Below are 18,405 nucleotides of genomic sequence, written 5' to 3' on the forward strand. Positions count from 1 at the left end.
CTCATTATTATTATTATTATTATTATTATAATAAAGCAAATTTGATTTTGAAAAACAGAGACAAAGACAGAGGGAGAACAAGGAGGAGTAGTAATGAGCAGAGAATGCATTAAATATGTTCTTTGTAATACAGAACAATCCTACATGCAATATATCATGGGAAGCTGTTCATGGGAACACAAATAACTGCACACATGCTCATAAACACAGACGCATCGTTTTCTTCATGGACACAGGTGCAGACACAGAAATAAATTGCAGAGTTTAGATTTAGAAAAATGGCCTCTCGCTGCAACGAGCTGTAGGAGTCATCCAGTTCAGAGCAACCCAGATGTGACAAGAAAAGGACTTGCACTTCTGCCTTCTGATTAGTCAGCAGGGTCTCTGTGGTCCCTCCTCACATCCTTCCCTTTCCTGCCACAATCCGAGCATACTTCATCAAAAGAGCCTCAGATAAAAAGCCTCCAATCCTCAAACCAAATCCCTCATACGCTGGTCTTACTCTGAGGGGGGAATCTGGCTCAAGAGGCTCTCTCCTGATTTTTTCTCAATTCATCTTCCTCCTTCTGGTCCAGAAATGTATTAACCCAGACCAGCGAGAGAAGGCCTTCTTCCAGAGACTGCAATAGCCATGCCTGGTGTAATGGAGGGGAAAATGCCATTGTTCCATGTTCCTGTTTCGCTCAGGGTACAAAAAAAACTGCTTCCCCACATCCACTTCTGCAGCTCAGCTCCACTTCAGAGCCAAGCTAAACACAGGCGTGTAAAAATAGATGTGCCACCGTAGGTAAGTGAAGAAACATAAATGGCCATAAGCCACGCAACGGCCCTACACATATGCATTTATACAAATGGGCTGACACAAGGGAAAACGTCTGTTGTTTATGCCTCTGTCGAATGTGCACACAAATCATTCTCACTCCTCACACGCAGGCAGCCCACCCATTTGTGTTATGACATCTTATTTGACCCCTGCCCTCCCTTTATGTCTTCGCTAATTGCCTGTGTTTATTCTCAGACATCCTGAGAGGCAGACAGGGTTGGGTGGGGATGACAATGAGCCACAGGTACACGAAGAGAGAGAGGGGGTAGGGGGATAAAAGAGCTTTCCAGCTATTTCTGTGTCAAAGTGGGGATACGTTTTTTTACAGTGCAACGCAACTTGCCTAAAAGAGATAGAGTAATATGTTTCTGAGCTATTTCGGCAAACCACTCTCGGTCCGTATTTAAATATAGATGAACGCTTTTCCCATGTATCGGAACAGACAACAACAGATGGGAGACATGCCTTGACAAAGAGAGAGTCTGATTTGATCAAGACTGAAGTGTTCAACCTAGACTTCATTAGGTCCTTTAATTGAGATAGAGGGAACTCGAAGACGAAACAAAAACAGAAGCGAGGAGATCATCGATGAATCAGAGGACTTGCTGTGAGCGGATAGGCTTTGTGAGATAGACAATTATAGACAGGCTGATAAGGGATTGAAGAGATAAAGGGTATGAGGTAAACATTTAATTGTTCGACTGTGGCATTGTGGCGCTAAGTGACGGCTCACCACTGACTGCTGATTCATGGAGGCAGGCTCAGAGACTACAAACCATTCATAATGCCTGGAGAGACACACACTTGTGACTGACAGTGCATGGTAGAGCGGATCAAATCTGTTTCAATGAACATCACAGATGGTCTGAAATTCTGATAACAGCTTACGAGTACTGTGTGACAGATGGGTGATATCCTTAAATGATCAGGGTCTAAGCAGCAATATTTCCAACACTACAGTAGCTTGCGTGTTTATTTTGTATTTTATTGTGGTGTCTCACATGTTTGCATACTTACAGTGACAGGGAGCTCGTTCTCGTTGGAGCTCAGCAGCCCATTGATGGTGCAGTGGAACAGCTGGTCGTTGTGGAAGCTGATGTTACAGGGATACGAGCCAATCATCACTGAGTATTCCTCCGGCATCAGCTCCAGATCGCTCGGTCCTTTCTGTGCCAGAAACGAACAAAACAGCCGTCAGCCGGTCAGTGGAAAGAGACTAGAGGGGCCTGGTTTGAACAGGCACAGATAACATACATGAAGGCCACAGCGGCTCACAACCACACATACATGCAGACACAAAAACATTCTCGTATCCACACAAACAGAGAAACCGAGCTGCGGCAGGCCTGTCATGCAGCTGTCACACAGAGGAAGCCAGCAGAAACAATCCTCCAGTTTGGGCTTGAGTTCAGCTTAAAGCAGCAAACATTCCTGCTGCCTCTCCTACATGGCCACGGAAGTTTCTACATACAAACCCGCTGACAGTCATCCCTGCGTCTGCCCAAAATAACATTCTCAGGGCCTTTACAGAAGTCTGTTGGTGTAAGCCTTTTTTAATCCAACTCTGTCCTGTTGCAATCCAAGCCCGACCTCACACTGCTAATGTCTTCTCCACGACCACTCAGCCAGGCAAACAGAAACAATGATCAAAATGGTTTTTATGTATTCTGTGTAGTGATGTAACCAGGGGTTATCTCAGCTTGGAGTTGGAGACTGTAACAGAAAGCCTTAGAGTATGAAAGATCTTTACCAGGCAGGTAGGGTATAATGAAAGATACTTTCAAGTTGCATCATTAAAAACTGTAGCACCCAGTGTTTTTGGAGCACTAGTAGGGACGAACGGTCAGGATATCTCTGCTTCTAAATTATTTCATCTTAAGACGTTATGTCCTAAAAGCTGTAAAAATGCACCGCTAGCTGAAATGAGTTATTTTGCTTATTCTGTTCAAGTAAATAAGCCGTACACCAAATATGTGGGAGATAGGGTTAAAGAAAACGATGGTGTGCTTGCTCTATAGGCCCATAAATGCAGAACATGGCATAGGGAGACCCGGTTATTTTGTCCGTCTTTTCTATTTATTTATGTATTTATAGTAAACCCTTAATATTCGTTTTACAATTCATCTTAATTTTTTCCTTTAAATACAAAATTAAAAGCTGACTACTCTTGTTTCTTGTCATGTCAAAGTTGTTTTTAGGGGTCATTTCTACACCTCTGAAGTTAACTTTGAATGTGCCGTGTTATTATTATTATTATTATTATAATATAGGAGTGAAGCCAAAAAAATACAAAAAATACCCAATTTGTATGGAAATGTTATTTTCCTTTGACGAATGACGAGTGAAGAAGCATGTGTGTGTGTGTGTGTGTGTGTGTGTGTGTGTGTGTGTGTGTGTGTGTGTGTGTGTGTGTGTGTGTGTGTGTGTGTGTGTGTGTGTGTTTATCCCCAGTGTGCTTCCTTGCTTTGATTACACCCTCAGGGCCCTGTCCTGTCCCCACTGCAGGATGCCACCCCCTGGGTCTCTGTCAACAAATGCTTCCTAACTCAGACAAAACACTCGCACTACCCACACACGCACACACACACAAACATTGCTAATACATGCATATGGGCACAAAGTGCAACACATAATCAAACAGAATATGTTGGAGCATATTGTAAATCATAATGTATACATCACAACTTTTAACCAAAACAATGGATTCTGAAGGCCAAAACACGATGAAAGCAAACAAAATACACCCACATTCCAGCTTGGGTCCTTAATATAGGATCTGGCTGACTAACAAGCTCCCTATTAAACAAACACACACAATCTTCCTCCCTCCTTCAGGTCAACCACAAGTGGAATCCACCTTCCTAAAGAAAACAGGAAACAACCGCCGACAAGTCGTCATTGTAGACAGGCTGAGGCAGCGATTCCTGCAGGGGCCTCATCCTGATCCTCACAAACACATCAAGAGAAAGCTGTGTTCAAACGTCCCTGTCTGTACTGTTAGCGTTTGAATGTCATACGGTGTCACAGCCTGCAGCCTGTTGGGGTGACGAATCCATGCAGACAGGTGCTCAGATCAGCCAGATCACGGGAACATGGGACTTCCTACAGAGCTGCCACTGCACCCTCCCCCCCCTCTCCGACCCCCAACTGAAATCAACACGTCTCAGCGGACGGGGTCTTTGATGTGTTTTATGTGCCTCTGGTTTATGTGAATATTAATAAAAGGAACGCTCAGCCTTGTCTGCTCTTCACAGTGGGCGCAGGCAGTTTACAGGAGTGCCGCTTTTGGAGCCAAGAAACCTTAAGAGAATACCATCGCTTGTTCTATGTGGTATTTCCAAAAGGAGTGTTAGAAGCAGAGATTGTCAAAGCTGGTGTTTTCACTGATACTCCTTTTAAGTCTGACCGTTCTCAATGAATATAAAATGTAGACTATTCTGTGTTTTCATCAGATTTCAAGCCATGTTAGCTGCGTTGATGGCAATGGCAGTTAGTGGCCAATTGGTCCATCTCTTTGGCCCTTACTGAAATATCTCAAAAAACGAATTAGTTAGTTGTTCAGACATTGAAGGCATTCATGGCCCCCAGAGGATGTATCCTCCTTTGGCGACCCCCTGACTCTATAAGGACATCAACATTTTTGTATTTTTAAGGGAATGTCACAACAACGGCAGACAATATTTTGTGCAGAATTTCATGTTCTACTCAGGATAAATGGCTTTGTTTAAGCTCCTTGATTTTTGTTTATCTCGAGCAATCATCAGGTAATTACTTTTCTGTCTAAAACGTTGGAGTCCAACCAAATACCTGCAACCTTAATGAAATTCCCATAAACCTCAGATGAATCTTGTGTTTAATGCAAGTTATCAAATGTTAGCATGCTAAGCAGGCAAACCAGTATGGTCAGCATTACCTGCTAAAGAATCTATAGATCGTTTTCAGGATCATTTGTGATTCAACCCTAATGCCATTGCAAACTATTTCTGCACACCATATATAGTATATGAAATAAAACCCAAACTTAGAGGTTAACAACATTGTCTCAAACACAAACATTTGATAAGAGCATTGGGCTTGATTTTCAGGAAGCCAACGTAACAATGAAGCACTAATCTTGACTTCCTGTCTCTGCAGGGTCACTCACGTTGATGATGAGTGTCAGTGGCTCTCCTGGGTGGTGTTTAATCAGCTTCTCCTTGCTGGCAGTGAAGAACTGGGGATCTTCCACGTACTCCAACGGGAAGTGACCTTTATGAGGCTCCCCATCCTCTTCATCGCTATCAAAGGTGAAGGGGTTGTCGCCTGTGTAAAGGACTCCGTTCAAGATAAACTGCGCGGTGTCTGCTGGGACTGGCTGGATGCCGGGGAGGGGCAGGTGATTGTGAAGGGAGAGACCACTGAGCAGCGCTGAAGAAGGACCAGAGGAGACAAAGTAGCTTACAATGGATTTCATGGTTAATGTCATTATCTGCCTGTAACATAATTAACTTTTAAACTGTCAATAGGTGCTTCTCTCTTGTAGGAATAGTTTTACAACTATTGGATAACACGCTTATTCACTAAAATTCACTCTACCATTGGCATTTTATATCTTGCTCATGGGATTTATGGGGCTTTTGTTGCATATATTCCTCTACATTTATACGTTGGTAAACAATCTGTTGATTACTTACTTTTTCTCCAATTTCCATCACCTCCATGTTGACACTCTGCACCAGATCAAAACCCCTGACCCGGCACGGTGGATGGTCCTGCCTCCACTGGGGCACACACCACACACACACACACACACACACACACACACACACACACACACACACACACACACACACACACACACACACACACACACACCCACACACACACACACACACACACACACCACACACACACACACCACAACACACACACACACACACACACACACACACACACACACACACACACACACACACACACACACACACACACACACACACCACACACACACACACACACACACACACACACACACACACACACACACACCACACACACACACACACACACACACACACACACACACACACACACACACACACACACACCACACACACACCACACACACACACACACACACACACACACCACACAGAGAGATACGGACAGAGCGTCACATCTCAGCCATGACAAAAATGTGTCAAATTCACACTGGTATGCAAATACTTTTGGGACACGGCACCAAAATATGAGGCAGACAGAACCAGATAATAATGCAAAACAGTTCGACTGTAGTGCAAATCCGCACACATCAAAGACATGCCGCTATGCTATCACATGCACACTCTGCTATTTAGAACACAATATGGAGAAAATGCTGCACATCAGGACAACATTACAGTAATGACTTAAGTCAGCGACTCTGGGAGGGGAACTGCTGTCCTCCAGCTTGAGATGTTCGAGGCATCTTGGCTGTGATACTGGTGATGTGTGTAGCAGACCACCTACCTGAGGTAGCTCTTTTTGGGGTGGATGAAGCTGATGGTGGGGTTCTTCTGGTAGGTGTAGGAGGTGCTCAGCTCTGCACTTTGACAGGGAAGGTTTTCAAACTCCACACACACTGCCACTGACTCAGTGTGTGCCTGTAAGGCCGGAGGCATGGTGCACTCAATGGTTTCATCTGTTTTTCTAAAAAACAACGAGGTAGACATCATGACATGACCACACATCTTAGGATGTCTACAAGTGCTCAAAACTCCGAAAATTCCACTTAGGATAAAATATGTATTTAAAGCAGTTATAACAGACTAAGGACTTGACTATAAGCAGAGCCAAAAAATGCAAACTTGACACTTGGACTGCAGTCTAACTTATGTAAAAAGGGTTTTTAATTTGCCCCAACTAAGGAGCGATGTTACGTTTTTAAGACTTTCAATAAAAACACTTTTAAGTCTCAAGTTTTGACCAGGTAATATCCTCAACCGCAATTAGAACAAACTTTCATGCAAGCCTTGCAAAGCCACACAGCACAGAATATGTAATATTAGGTATATGCATGTGCAGCACTTTAAAGCATCATTAAATAACACGTCACTGTTTCATTTAATGTCTCTGACAGACTTGACACTAAAAGAAAAACCACAACAAAATACAACATCATATAATTAGTTCTCACTCTGTGATGGTACACTCCAGTGTGTTGTTGACCTTGACTCTGACCTGAGAGCCAATGTCCAGGTTTTCCCCGCTGATGATGACTATAGTTCCTCCCGCTCGGGAGCCCTTCGTTGGCTCCAAGGACTGCAGTTTTGGGATCTGAATACAGACGAGAGATACACATGTCTAAACAACAAATCAAATGTACCACTAAACATCTGACAGCTTCTGTCACCCGAAAAGACAGGCTTACTGAAACTGTGTTTTGTGCTCTATGATGCTTTTCTTGACACCAAATAACAATATTTTCTCCTCCATTGAGGTTGCTGAAACATCTTTTCTTCGGAGATTGACTGAGACAGCTGCTGACTATAACAGTAAATTAGTGAAGAAAACTGTGAAGACAGCACACGCTGCAATATGTTAAAGTGTTGCTGAAGCCAACAGGCCTGTGGGGTAGAGCTTGCAGGACAGATATACTAAGAGGTAATAATGCACATGCAAAGACATATATACATGCAGATACACACACATACACACATGCTCCTGGGGCAAAGATGAATATCTCTGTCCAGCTCTGCAGATACTAGCATCAGCATTCCCGCTCTTTCGGAACTTTTTCTATCCCCGCCATGAACCTCGCCTCCAGGGAAACTTCTTATCATCACTGACAGGATCCACTTCCTTAGTGTGCAAGGATGGAGAAGACCTATTGTATGTTTGTGTGTCAAAGTGGGCGTAAGGAGGCAGATGTTTCCGTCGAAAAGTTTGAGGAAGGAGATTCAGTAGAGGTACATATCCTGTCTCCAAAACTGTTTTCCCTTTCTCCCACATCTTCCCCTTGACGTGCATCAGTAAAAACCTCTCACACTCTGATCATTTCGGAGATGGAAAAGGAAACCTGAGAAGAGTTCCCACAACATCACGGAGTAATGTTTGTTGTTCTGGATTTGTTTCATCCTCTTATTATCAAGAGGGGCTTCAAGATCAGGGTTATTTCTCTGTGGGATGACTCACAGGGAGAGCTGCTCTAAGAAGCTGCTGAAATGATAGACCGTTCCAGCACTAAATTATGAAGTGCTTTGTCTACAAACAAAAAGAAACAAGGGGCTTACATGGGTATTTCCAATGACTATATACTCCAAATCCAATGGGAAACTGTGTGGGTCGAGGTCAATTTACACAATGCTGGCCAGCTCGCTTCGACCAGTGATGAATTCAGAGCAAAGGGACATTCCAACAATCGCCATATTTGTTTTTGCTGGCAGCGAGTGCAGAATGACAATGGTGCTTAGTTGCAGTTCGGATGAACGTTTGAAGCTTCCCACACACTCGCATTCTTCAGTATCATAAAATGCATCTGTTAACCCTCAACTGACACACTTGAGGAGGCTTTCCCAGTGGGGAACAAGAGAGCGTAGAAGAAGAAGAATGTGAAGGGAGAGACGGACAGAACAGAAAGCAGAAATCAGCAGGAGGGTATATATCTGGAGAATACTCACTAAGTACGAGAAGCTCTCCTTTGACGGTCCAATCCCACTTTGGTCCACATCCACTTCGACAATATCCGTCCTCTCATGTGAAGACTGTCCAGTGACACACACCATCCTGAAGAAATTCAAAAAAGGGTCATCCTCCTTGTTTAGCTGTCATCATAATGAGAGATCCGTTAATAAAAAAATGTTGATGATAATGGATGAGAACACTGAAATAAATGAGTTTATAATTGTAATCTAATAAACTGATAAAAAAAAGACAACAATGGAAAGTGAGGGGAACCAATATAAAGATGAAGAGATCTTGATCATGACAGCCATACAAAGACTTGTAATTAATTTCGGAGGACGGTGGTTATGAACTAATTCATCAGACCGTATTTACATATGGAATCCAATAAAGCCTTGTTATATCAGATATTAGGAGATATAAGGTTAAAGCTCCTCACACCAGATGTGTCCAACCACAGATGAGATTAAGGGGCTGCTGAGGCTTGTTCGCTCGCCTCCTGGCTGTGATTAAGCCGTGTGTCATCAGTGCACGCTCTACAGGGACGTCTCATATTAATGATGCCGAGGTGAAGCGAGGCACAGGGATCTACTATTCTGGGGCCTCACTGGAATAAATGTTCTGTGGGGGAAACACAACCTTTATCACCAGCTCCTCCAGCTAGACAACCTGTAGGTTTATTTAGTCAGGTGCCTGGTGCTACAGTGGTTTTAAATCTCAGCGAGTGATTGGATGATTGACAGAGGATTTGTGGGGAATTTACATAAGCGGAGGAGCTGTGTTTTATGTAGGAGGACCTGGCAGGACACACGGTGAGACGAGGCTGGGCCGGACAGATTGGGGCTTGGCTGAGGTCAGGCTGTTGAGGGTGAGACCAGGGCTGGCTCAGAAAGCTACATCTGAGTGTGTTTTTAAATGTCAGGCCACCACTGCTGCATGTAATGAGCCCACTTAAATCGTGGCTTTCCTTTATAAGCTTGAATAGATATAAAACATATTCCAAAATAACCTGCAGTACGAGCCATGATGCTCATTAATTACAGCAGCGTCAGGTAAACATTGTCATTACAATCAAATTACAGTACTGTCAGTGAGTACATGCCATGAGGGCAGATGCGCACCTGTTTGAATAACATACATAATTTCACATGCTCTGACTTAGAGAAGAAAGAAAAGACAAATAAAATGAGACATGAGTAGATAAGAGAACTTGAAGTCTGGATTCAGGTTGGTAATAAAACTCCTATCAGACAAAGACATCTCATCATATGATATCTGCTATTGAACCATGATGCTCAGGATTATTCTGTTTAAAAAAAAAAGACAAATATAATGCCAGTATATCTTGTACAGACAAAGAAAGTCTTAGGTGTGAGGAATTCAGCCTGTAGCATATTAACAGTACACAGACATGGGAGTGTTACGGCCCGTCCACACTACAGCTTCAAAAAAAGCTTGGAGCTGAGCGTGTCTGAAGCTCGACCAACAACCAATCACATGAATCTCCCGCCCCTGACACACAAGCAGCGGTTTGATTGGCTAGAGCTTGTACTGGCATATGATTTGATTGGCTGACGCTTCCACCGAAAGCTTCAGAAGCTTCAAAAGTTGAACATTGCTCAACTTTTGCAGCCTGAAACGCCAGGAAAGCTCCGCTCTGCTTCCCACAATGCAGTTCGGCGAAAAGTGATGTCACCCCATTCAAAGTGAATGGGCAGACGCCTTGGAAACCGTTTTTGAAGCTGTCGAAGCTGTAGTGTGGACGGGCCGTTAGGGTTTCTTCAAGGTTAAGTTAAACTTATGACTGTTCAAGAAATGTTAATACCATGTGCAATGCAGTTTATTATATGCATCCAGTACGGACGACATGGTCTTAGTATGATTTGTGAATATATCAATTAGTGTTTAGTAGTTCCCTGGAAATAGTGCAGTTATTTTTTATTATCGATTCTCTGGACAATTATTTGCCCTATTCATATTTTGATACATAAAATGTCCAAAAGTAGTGAAACATTTCCATCCCATTTTCACCGTCCAAGGTGACTTTCTCAGATGTCATGTTTTGTTCATTAACGATAAGGGAAAAAAGAGAAATCCAGAAAATTCTCACATTGGAACCAGAAGATAGTAGCAATGTTGTTAAAAAAAGGGTAAATTATTAAGAGAAAGATGCCAATTAACTTAATTGATGATTGTTGCAGATCTACCTGTAGTGTATAACAATTATGTCTAATGACAGATTACTGAAATAAACATGACCTGGAAAAGTGTCTGAAAAATGTAAAATAGATTAATCAACAAAGAATGATTAATGAGTTAAAGTTCATTTAAGTTTCTGCTAAATCCAAAAATGTGTTTTATGAGACGTGCGTGCAGTCTTTTAAAAATATTCCACTTTTAGTTTATAGGTGTGTGACATCACCCATTCAGATACGAAGACAAACAGAAAAGCCTTGTAAATGAAATATAATACTTTTTATTACCTTATGTCGTTTTGTGAGAAAACTGAATTCCATGTTTTTAAGATGTTTGCAGACCTGCAGTCACCCGGTGTGTGTGTGTGTGTGTGTGTGTGTGTGTGTGTGTGTGTGTGTGTGTGTGTGTGTGTGTGTGTGTGTGTGTGTGTGTGTGTGTGTGTGTGTGTGTGTGTGTGTGTGTGTGTGATGTTGATGCAGTGTGATCACAGTCAGAGGACATGCAGGCTCCCTGAGCAGACAGAGCCAGGCTGACCCCTGCTCCACATTCCAGCAGCGCCTACTGCGACTATATTATGGGCTCAAGACAGCAATATGTTGTCTAGTTTTAAAGATGTCTCTGATCATTTCCCTTGAGTGAATGATGAGGATCTTCAACAATCAACTCTGAGAGTGTTTGGCTGTAAGTGTTTTCGGCTAAATAGACGTGGGCGAAGGCCACTCAAGGCTCATTTGAAAGTGATAAAGAGGGCAGCATGAAGGACCTCGGCCAAAAACCTAGAGGAGTACTCCAGTAAATGAGGTGTGCCGAGGATGACTGTCATTAATTTAAATGTTGACACCTAGTGAGTGGAGCACGCTCTCTCTAGTGCTGCACATTTTCCTTGTGGCACACAGCTGTGAACTTTCACCTCTCAGCACACGAGCAGACACCTGTCTCAACAGCCCTGCTAAATGAGGTCACATATGCCAGTGTGCGTGTGCAGGCTAATGTGTGTGTGTGGCATTTCTGTAGGGTCTATTTTGAATTTGAGATCTTCTGGGGGAGGACATTTTTGTGAATAATCTTCAGCAGCCTTTTCATCTTTGGGCATATTTATCGATGTGGTAAGAATAGGTTGGTTTTTTATAAATAAGTTCCCTCAGAGGGAGTTTCCCTCCCACACACTGAGAGCCTGAAACACCTTGATTGGACTCCTTAGTTTGTAATATATAACATAGTATCACTATGTAATACTCGCACTTTTATTAGCTAGCACTCCAACACATTGTAAGCTAAGGGGTGGGACATCTCTTAGCAGTTGATCAATCACAACAGACCCGGCCAGCTAACCAATCAGAGCAGACTGGGCTCTGGTTTCAGACAGAGGGTGAAAAGAGGTGCTGCAGGCAGTATGAGTAAAAAAATGGCTTTTCAACATTTAAAAACAAAACAAGTCACAGTAGAGGCACAAAATACAAATATTAACCTGGACATTAGCATCATGTGTCCTCTTTTGATGTTACGGTTGAATGTAAAGGCTATAGGTTGAGGGAATGAGATGGCATCACATCTTATCAAATCAGCAGGAGGCCCCAACAAGGATAGAAAATGTAAAGCTGTGCGTGCAAGTCAAATGTGCTGACATTGTCAGATGCGATACGTGTTATGATTTGTCACTGCCACTTACAGCAAGAATATTCTCTGCTGTCATAACAACCATCCTCAGGATCCAATGAGGGAATGAGGACAGGCGATGAGAACACTCCTGGAGTGAAATGCGATTCGCTGTTTCAACATGTGCAGGTTTTCTGGGAATGTATCAGAGTGCTGGAGTGACAGGTGGGCCCCGCAGGTCACCCTCCAACTGGTCTTAATACAATGATCAGCTTCAGTGGAGAAAGACCAGATAAACACTTCCATTCAGGCAACATTACAGATACTGAAAGGAAGTTTGGGTGCAACTGTAGAGTTATCGACTTCCACAGAGCTCGGTGGTGCCGGTGTCAAAGTGGGGTCCTGCTGTCGCCATGGTGACAGTGTGATGGTCCCTGTGCTACGGAAGAATGGCGACTGAGTCGTTTCAAATGAGGAGCGTACTGCATAATAATATTTGTGAAAATTTGTCTCATGAATACATGTAAACTAAACCATGCAGGGATTGTTGCACTCTAGTTTTGAGACTGGTGGACAAGGTTGATCAAAGATGGGTATTTGCGAGAGGAAGTTTAGTAACTCTCATTTATTTGTTGCACCCTGACCAAAGATAGAAGTTATGCTTTCTTATTGCCTCCATTCCCAAACTGAACACCTTTATCACCCAGAATGCAACTTAAGTCCCGCCAGTATGATTGGCAGTATGATAAAACATTTATTGAAGACTTGTAAACAGACAGTATTGTGTTTAATTTAGTTTGACTTTAAATACATTGTAAAGCTGTTATTATAGGGATGGATTTTTTAGGTCTCAAACTTTTTAATGCATGGTTACCTTTCAGGTTTTTCCCTGCAGATAGGGCCTTCTAGTGGACCTCTATCCATTAAATGTAATGAGTCGTGTGTCTCTCAGAGTACTGTCTGGTTTCACTCTGTTCAGGACTGAGCTGTACATGCCTGGAATTCTTGGAGGTATATTGACTGTGACAAATCTTTCCATTACTTGATCTGCCCGTCGTGCACCTGACCATTCAGTTTCCTGAGAGCATGTCAAGTTACCATGACAACCGGTAATTGTTAGCTGTCAAATAAGCACACTTCATTGCAGAACAGTGACTTATTTTAGCAGGGTTAAATATATAAATATAAGTTGCTATAATGAATAGGACAATCGGTTGTTTCTTCCATTTTGTCATACTGACAATGTCGATTAATTAAATAAGCACAAGGGGGAGAAGTGTCTGCACACTGCTTTCAGCAAACACTTCAGTTGACATAAGCCTAAACATGCATATTTGTGAATCATTATTGAAGCCATATGTTGGAATACTTACTCCACAGAGACGGTGTAGAGCTCAGGCAGGAGAATACACGGCACATCTCCAATAGAGACCTTTACTGCTGCCGCCCTCCGGCCCAGGTTCCTGCCCTGTACTGTCAGCAGGGTGCCTCCCTCCACTGGACCCCTCAGGGGGGAGATCTGACAAAGACAAAGTGAGGCCATGAACAAGGGGAAGGAAACCCTGTAATATGCACGATAAATTATAGCTCATAAGTAGATCACATCCCTTAAAGATGTTCCACTGATGACGGTTGATAATGATCATGACAGAGAAGTAAGAGAAGAGAAATGCTGTCATTGGAGGCGGACAGGGAGGGGTGGCATCACAGAGAGAGAAGGGAAGGGCTGGGTGAAGTGGTGCGGCAGGGAAGACGGAGAGCGAAAAGAAGAGACTACGGGAGGGAGGGACACACACACACACACACACAAACACACACACACACACACACACACACACACACACACACACACACACACACACACACACACACACACACACACACACACCACACACACACACACACACCACACACACACACACAACACACACACACACACACACACACACACACACACACACACACACCACACACACACACACACACACACACACACACACACACACACACACACACACACACACACAAACACAAGCAGGCTCTTAACTGTGCCTGTCTGAGACTCTTCAGCCTCTAATCCTCTACAGCACATGCAAATAAAGAGCAGCCTAAGAGCCCCCTTCACATCCCACAAGAGACAGACAGAGTGAGAAAGAAAGGGCTGTAGAGGCGAGGTGGAGATCACGGCAGAAAGGTGGATGAGTGGGGAGGCAATTTAGGGAACTGAGTGTCGAGAGGAGAGTGAATGCTGATAGTGGTGGTGAGAGAGCAAAGCCTTAACAGGAGAATTAATGCACAGTGCTTTTCCCTTTCATCTGTTGTTTTACTCCGTGTCTGTTCTGTCAAATTCCTTAGTCCCATTTCTGCTGTTGTTCAGAGGCATGTTCTCATGCATCATTTCAGCCCTTGCCTTTGGTCTCTTAACTTTCCATTCAATAGCCGTGGAGAGAAGAAAGAGGACAGTCACCTCTCCAATTACCACAGAAACGCAGCTTCAGAGATAGCATCGCCAACGCCCAGACAGAAGCAATCAACTCTCATTTTGTCACTGTAGCACAGCAACCCAGCTGCGTGCATGCTTCTCTGAATGACCCCCTGGCACAGCAGAGGTTGGTGTGACCCCGCTGTGTTATTGGCCTGGCTCCAGCTTTATCAGAAGCTAAACCTAGGAATGAAAACAGCACTTCTGTTTGGACTAAGTTAAGGGATAAGGTTTGGTTCTGCATGGAGATAATATAAAAACCACAAGAGCGACAGCACGGATAAATAAACTATCTTTTCCAAACTATAACATTGAGGTGGTTAAGAAAATAAAAGTGCATGACCTTTAATAAAGTGTGAAAACAAACCGATCCATTTGTTGCAGTATTTTTGTGCTACTCAACAGGAAATGATGCAAATGTTTTTGGGGTTATATTACGTTTCTGCCTAGCAAGTGTTACGCCATGCCTACATTATATACCAATATATACTTCATTTGATAAAAAACACATACCCACATTCCTTTGCTACACATGTAATGCACACAAAAACTGTTGTCTGCCAGACAAATGAAAGCAACCAACCTCTCGATGGAGCCTCCGCAGTTGGCAGAGTTATTTATCATCACTATGCGTTTTATAGCACCTATTGTGTCTCTGGTGTGCCATTGAGCATTGACATCAACATCAGCTGGCATGCTGTTCATTTACACCTCTTACAAGTCTGCGAGTCTTGATTTACTCTGCCAGGCCTCCAGGGAGATCACAGTGGTGTGAATGTGAAAAAAAAATCAACAAGGAATGCTGGAGCTGTGAAACGCATTTGAGGACTAAATTATTCGAAGTATAATATTCAGAGAAAAATATATTCTAAATGCAGATATGCAACCTGGAATCCATAGATCTCCTTTATGTTATGTTTTGTAGAGACCGCAGTGAGGCCAGAGCTTTCATCTCCTCTCCTCACCCGAGCTTCTCTGCCCTCACATAATCAAGGAGGACGTGAGGACAAAAACAGGAAAAGGCTCCTGACTGTACTGCTCCCTTCTCCATCCTCTCTCCCAAACCAATTAATGTCTCACCAGATCCCCCTGTTCTCTAGTTCTTTCATGTAGCGAATATACTATGTTGGCAGTTCCTGTTTTGGACGGCGCAGTACCGCTAATCTATGTTTTTTTAAACAGCGAACCTAGCCCACACATAACATGGAGAATAAAGGGCCTGCGGAGATGATAAATGGTGTCCATTGTCTTACGTCACTGCGTTGAATAGAAGGCCCTTTTTCACAATTAGGGGTACGTGACAAAGTTTAAGCAATAATGAAAGCTTCCTCCGTATTATTGATATTTTTGGTGCCCTGTGACAAAGATTGGTTACCAAAAGCACATTTCATTATCTTAGCTGTACACAATCACTATGTCTATATAACAAAGAGCTGCTGCCGTGGTGTGTGCGTGTGCGTGTGCGTGTGCGTGTGTGTGTGTGTGTGTGTGTGTGTGTGTGTGTGTGGGTGTGTGTGTGGTGTGTGTGTGTGTGTGCTGTGTGTGTGTGTGTGTGTGATGTGTGTGTGAAATGTTTAGGGAGAGCGGATTTTTAGCTCCATAAGCTGGAGTACTCAGGCTCAAACCCCTGTGGATTGTAGGGAAAACATGGCTGCCAAAGCATTGCATCACACACCCCACAGAGCCGCAGCCCCCACTACCCTCTCTCCAGCCCGCTCGAGAGAAAGAGGAATAGCGAGAGAGAGAGGACTGCTACAATAGTCTACCCACGCATACGGCTAACTTCAGTCACGTGTACAAGTCTCATAAGTTAGCATCCTGTTAGTCACAGTGTGCTGACAGCTACAAAGAATGAGGGATAAGCATGAAGGCTTCAATATGGCCTATTTGGGTGAAATATTCTGTGTGTGTCCGTCTGCTTTGTTTTGCCTGATTGTACTCCTCTGGGCCGCCAGGTTTTATCTGCAGGAAGTTCAGGCCGGCTGGGTATCATGTGAGCCGTACTTCCCATGACCGCCTAGGGTTGCTATGCTGATATAATTCAGTAGTGGCAGAAAAGGCTCGGAGGACGGCTCCAAACGCCATCCAATTACAGCTGGACAAACAAATGAATATGATCATGCAAATGAGCTCTATAAACAGTTTAAAGAAAGGTTGTGCCGGTAATCGTGATGACCGTTAGGATGTGACCGCAGTGAGATCCTGTGTCGGATAAACACTCCTCGTGGTCATTGTGGTTGCTCTTTTTGTGGTCATGAATCCAAAACCATTCCTGGTTATTATTCGTTTTCTTTTAGTTTCTGGGGTTACTTACACAAACAGCTCTACATATATAACTCCCATAACCAGTCCACACAGTTTACACTCAAACTGTAGTTACACATGGCAAAAAAGGTGTTCCCATGCCCTTCTGAGTGATTGCAGATTGACTCCCTGTGTCCCCCGAGGGCTGTGGCTAAGTGAGTGTTACTGTTATTACTCAGTGAACTGCTTTAATGAGACTGTTCAAACAGGCGGCTCATACTGGACAGTCAGGGCAGGGGGCACTGCACCATGTGAGTGACCCCATGATTCACCATTTTATGGTTAGAAGATAGACAACAGAAAGGAGTTGGGAGGAGCAGGAGGATGAATGCAATAATTTGTGTTCTGCGATCATGTGTAACCTGTGATCTTACCTTGTGGATCTCAGGAGCCGGACATTGATCTCTGATTGGCTGGCAGTCATCCCTCGGCCTGCAGCTGTTTTCACACCAGCTGCAGAGGTGGTCCTGGTCCTCCCGGCCCCAGCACTGGGAGCAGTCGGAGCTCCCTACTCCACAGTTGTACACTTCCACTAGGGGGAGAGACAGAGAGGCAATTATTATTGTAATACAGCATTACTGAACTGTGTTTGCCTTGTGTGGTTAACTTAAGCTACTTAGACTTCTACAGTTATTTTCTAGCTTATATAAACCATATGGGCTGCATGTTCTGAATAAACAGCATTTTCAGGATGATATATTCATGTCTATAAAAATAAACCAGGAAAAAAACCAGAGCTAGAGGAGTGGAGGAGACAAAGCCAGCGAGAAACAGATGATTGTTCATGTTCCAATGTGCCTCCCTGGGAGAATCCCATTTGTACCACCGCATGTGCATCTGTGCATGAATTTGTGTACCTGCATGTGTGTGATAAAGTGTGTATGTGTGTCTGTTTATAAATGTGATGAGTCTGCATGTTATGAACCACCGTCACGTCCTGAACAGTGCAGCGTGTCTGGCAGCGGCCCAGGGCTGTTGTTCACATGATCGACACATGGACAGCGAACAGCACATCTGAGACTGGGAAAGGCGAGGATTGGCTTAGCTGCGCTTTAGAAAACATACCAAGTTCAACATGCGGACCACTTTCATCATCTCACTGTTGTCATGGAGCTTAAATTGTATTATCAACAATAGTTCAGACATGGCTAGTAAGAGGTATTGATAGCACCTTAAATCGCAGCTCCATGTTCTATCATGATTATGTGTAATTAGAGGGTGGCCAAATATGATAGCATGGTAAATTACTAGTTGGCAAATTATGTGTTGTAAAACACAAAGTACTATTATTGCAAGTGAGAGGCAGTCAAACACTGTTTCGTTCCCGTAAGCAATTTTTCATTTTCCTACAGGTTTTAATCAA

At 43.5% G+C, this 18,405-nt stretch overlaps 1 protein-coding gene across 1 annotated transcript in view; it reads right to left on the reverse strand.

Moving 5' to 3' along the window:
- plxnd1 (plexin D1) overlaps positions 1–18,405 on the reverse strand; it is a 62,298-nt gene that overhangs the window by 18,764 nt on the left and 25,129 nt on the right. The window contains 10 exon segments of the mRNA XM_034210939.1: positions 1,841–1,990; positions 4,968–5,161; positions 5,164–5,230; positions 5,497–5,550; positions 5,553–5,583; positions 6,311–6,490; positions 6,978–7,117; positions 8,461–8,566; positions 13,630–13,775; positions 17,417–17,574. Coding sequence (XP_034066830.1) covers positions 1,841–1,990; positions 4,968–5,161; positions 5,164–5,230; positions 5,497–5,550; positions 5,553–5,583; positions 6,311–6,490; positions 6,978–7,117; positions 8,461–8,566; positions 13,630–13,775; positions 17,417–17,574 — 1,226 coding nt within the window.

Source organism: Gymnodraco acuticeps, unplaced genomic scaffold (genome assembly GCF_902827175.1).
Source record: "Gymnodraco acuticeps unplaced genomic scaffold, fGymAcu1.1, whole genome shotgun sequence".
Lineage (NCBI taxonomy): Eukaryota > Metazoa > Chordata > Actinopteri > Perciformes > Bathydraconidae > Gymnodraco > Gymnodraco acuticeps.